The sequence below is a fragment of the Pteropus vampyrus genome, unplaced genomic scaffold (genome assembly GCF_000151845.1).
Source record: "Pteropus vampyrus isolate Shadow unplaced genomic scaffold, Pvam_2.0 Scaffold364, whole genome shotgun sequence".
Taxonomy (NCBI): domain Eukaryota; kingdom Metazoa; phylum Chordata; class Mammalia; order Chiroptera; family Pteropodidae; genus Pteropus; species Pteropus vampyrus.
The window spans coordinates 385224-389348 of NW_011889145.1; the positions used below are offsets into that span (position 1 = coordinate 385224).

Genomic DNA, 4125 nt, shown 5'->3' on the forward strand with positions numbered 1-4125 from the left:
GCGCTTCCTCCCACCGCTCCTGCAGCACCTGGCCGCCCACTCCCACAGCTCCTCTCCTCTCAGAGGACCCCCTGGCCTCGACGTGGCCGGACCCCAAGTTCTGGAGGCACCTGGCCAGCCAGGGCCCCGGTCCTGCAGGAGCAACATGCAGCTCGTCACACTGCACAGACTCCGTGACTGCACCTTCCCCCAAATCACCTTGGGCCTTTCCTCCCCTCGGGCCCAGCCCTGTGCACCCAGGTCAGCTTGGCTTCCCAGCACAGAGCCCATCGCGACATGCGAGGTTTACAATTGCACCCTCGAGCCACAGAAGACAAGGACCAGACGTTGTCTGTCTGGTCAGCTAAAACACACAATGATGTTAATAACTAAATAAACCTCTACCATTCATCTGTCACAAATTCAGGTCCCTCTCAGTACAGAAAACCTAAACACGGTTTGAAATCTGCCCATCTCTGAACACTTCCAAAGTTCAGAATCGCCACGGATCCTGGTCTGAGGCCTCAAAATGACCAGATGCAGTTTCCCTGAAAAGAGCACCACCTGGAATGTCACCTCCGCCGACAGAGCCGCACACCAGGCTGCACGGCCGGGGACTGAGAGCGAGCCAGCCCGCAGCCCCACATATCACACGATAACCCGCTCAGCTCTCTCACCTACCATCAGGCAGGCTGGGGTGACCTCTGACCTCACTGCTCTCTGCCACCACCAAGACTTCAGGTCCAAAAAGTGGAGAGCAACCAAGCAACCGTCCCAGATGTTCCTTCCACTGTACGCCAGGCACCTGGGAGCCTGGACCCATCCAAAGGGCAAGAGGTCTCCTCCCCTGGGACACGCAGGGCCTGGAGAGAGCGCCGAGGTCTCTTCTGTTGGCTGGCAGTGGATGCTGTGGGCGGTCCTCAGTCCAAACGCAGGCAGTCAACTACTGGCGTGTCCGGGGGGGGCCTCCCCAAATCGATCACTGTCTGGACGCTCCCCAGAGTGAAACGGCCAAGGACTCCTGGGACCTGCTGGCACGGCGCCAGGCAGAGTTAGGTACCAGAGCAGGCACAGCACTGTGGGACGCTGGGGGATACCGCTCTAGATTCTGAACGACGGCAAGTACTGACCTTGAGATGACGCAGCCAATCCCTGTGGCCAGGAAACCATCCAAGAATAAAGACAATGAATGTGATACTCCCACCTCAAGGAGAGAATACTGAATTGACGAGGAAGGGGTGTATGTGTGACAAATGCCACGTGTTAACCCTGGGAGCACGGAAAGGAACTAGCGAGTTCGTGAACTGCGTTTCTGTACTCTGTTATCGAAACTCCCTTTTTGTTTAGATGTTAGAAGGCTTGAATCAAACAATTAATTGAGAAGTAAAAATATAAACAGAAGCACAGTTCTGGAAAGTGCTAGAAGACTTCCTTACTGGGAATATCAGCAGCCCTCCAACCTCAGCCCGTACTTGCACTCACTTCGTTATTATGCAACTTGTGAAAATCCAAAACAGAAATAGTGAAGAACAAAATTAAGTCTGTATGAGCCTCTCAGCTGACAAGGACCCAAGGGCTGCGGGATGCCCCACGCCCGCAGCCGGAGCCCCGACCAGAACACGGCCGTGTCTGTCTTCACCGGCAGCTCAACAGGGCCCAGTCGGTGTGGGGACACGCACAGGGTCACACACGGGGTCACCTCCAGGGCCACCCTCCTCCTCCTCCTCCTCGACGTCCTCGCCTTCTACTGGTACAGCAGGAAGCTTTTCATGGGGTCTGGCAACGGCAGCGAGGGAATCAGATGGAGCCGGCGTTTGCCGAGAGCCCTCCTCACGGCCACACGGCACAGACTCAGCAAGGCCCTTGGGACACCTGGACCGCAGTGGGAGGAAAGGGGGACACAGACACAGGTTAGTCCCTCTCCTGGCGCGGTGCCCTGCCGTCTCCCGATTCTGCAGTGGGGAGAGCGGGCTTGGCAAGGAAGGTCTTGTCATCTGCTCCTCCACTCGTGGGGGCATGAAGCCCTCGTGACCCAGACCATATAATTCCCTGGACAGAGAACTATGAATGACCACTGAAAGCCCCACAGGGGTCTGGGAGAGCCAAGTCAACCAATACATGAAGAGGGCAGGTGACAATTTTGCTCTGGGTCGAAAAAGCCTAGCCAGTCTCTGCCTACGAAACAGGCATAAGCGCAGGCAGCTTCATTCTGCCAGTCTGGCTCCGAGAGGCCATGAACTGAGTCCTCCGGTAAGACCCGACAGGGGCCGCGTCTTACTGACTGGTCTAAGGAAATCCAACCATACGAACACGAGAAACCAAAGTTCTGTGAGACATCAAGGTTAGGGGCAAGGCTGTTGATTCAGGTGCCCTCAAGACCCAGGCAGGAAGGGGACTGGGCGTGGGCAGGTCACAGAGGCGTATGGCCTGCAGAGGGCAATTTCTGAGTCCTGGGGGAAAGGCTGGGCTGGGACGAGACCGAGCCCCGGCAACTGCAGAGCCTCTGACTAACAATTTATTAATTCGTTAGCAAAATCTTTCTTCATAAATATGCCAACTATGGACTTCATTCCAGCAAAAATCAGACTTAATGCACAATCCAAAATAATGGCCTCACACAATCCCGAAGGGCAAGAGGGAAGCGGGAACCCTGGCGGATGGGCTCGCACTGAGGTGAAGGCATCGAAGACAAAGCGAGAGAATCTGGGGTCACGAAGCAGAGCAAGGGGTAAACAATATAATTCCAGGAGCTTCGAAAACATGTCCTCTTATAAGTTTCTTGGTGTCAACTCTCGGCATCTAGAATTTTAACAGAGAAGCCCAATCTGAGAAGTCCCTGGTCCTCACTGAGGGCTCTGACCGGGCCCCAGTCCCAGTGTCATTTGGGTTTAACTGCTGCCACTTGGTTCATTCAACTGACCCACACCAACTGCAGGGCAGAACAGGGCCCGGCCACTTACTTCTGGCCTCCTGAAAGACCTGCAGTGCCGTGGGGTCCACCTTCCGTCGCCCCCTGGACTCCGGGCCCAAGGCTTCCCACTTCACCAGGTTCAGGTTGGCTCCGAAGTCCACGAGCAGGCTCACGAAGGCCGCCTCGCAGCCGTGGCGCAGCACGGCGTCCATGACGCAGCCGGGGGAGCCCCTGTGGAAGCCCTGTGTGTTGACGGGACCGCTGCAGTTGAAGTCGGGATTCGCCCCAGCCTGGAGCAGCAGCTGGAAGCACTGCAGGTTGTGGTAGGCGGCGCTGATGTATAGCGGGCAGACCACCAGGGAGGTGAGGCGTCGGGAGAAGGGGGGCCGGACGTCAGGGGTCACGTGGTGGGTGACGTCCACGTCGGCCCCGTACCTACAGGGGAGACAAGGGGACAATCAGGGGACGACAGCAGTCAACAGACTCCACGGCGCCCTGGGGACATGGGCCCGAACCCCGTGAGCACTGGGGGGGCCACCAGAGGTCACGACGCAAGGAGAGATCGTAATTAGGAATCTGTAATTCACGCAAAGAAATTCCTGAGAGAATTCTTTCAAAACTTTAAAGACTCGAGAATCCCATGGCTACTTAAACTATTAAAAGAAGAAAAACTTCCAAATTCGCTTTAAGAAATCAGCAAAACAATCATCCCAAAACCTGACAAAGACCGCGCCATAAAGAAAAACTACCATTTTCACTTCTGAGTATCAGCTTCACTGTCAATGAAATGTGAGCAAAGAGAATCCAAAAACAGAGCGAGCAATACACCCAGAGCCTCATGGGAGTTACTCCGAGAACGCGAGGGCAGTTCCAGTGTGGGAACCATTAACATACCCTGTCACATTCACAGAGCTAAGGGAACATCGTGACTATCCCTATGGACGCAAAAAAAAAGGGGGGGGAATATGATAAAACTCAACACTTGTGCAAGTTTAAAAATACTCAAAAAAATAGGAAGTGATGGGTATTTTTGTAACACGGTAAGAAGTGTTCCCTCGACCCAGAAGTCAGCATCTTACCTGATGGGGAAGCTCTCGCAGCTCCCTTGCTAAAGCCTGGAGCAAGATGCACGCTCCCGATTTCTGGCCCGCTATTTTTAAAGGCATTTTAAATAAAGATATTAGAACAGTTAGAAGAAATAATTGGCTGATTAAGATTGGAAAGGAAGAGTTGTA

General features: G+C 54.4%; 1 protein-coding gene across 1 annotated transcript in view; it reads right to left on the minus strand.

Moving 5' to 3' along the window:
* Positions 1-334: 334 nt before the first annotated feature.
* ASB1 (ankyrin repeat and SOCS box containing 1) overlaps positions 335-4125 on the minus strand; it is a gene marked incomplete at its 5' end in the record, with an annotated part of 16386 nt that continues 12595 nt past the window's right edge. The window contains 2 exons of the mRNA XM_023522926.1: positions 335-1851; positions 2940-3325. Of these exons, the coding sequence (XP_023378694.1) occupies positions 1724-1851; positions 2940-3325 (514 nt within the window). The remainder of the gene's footprint in view (positions 1852-2939; positions 3326-4125) is intronic.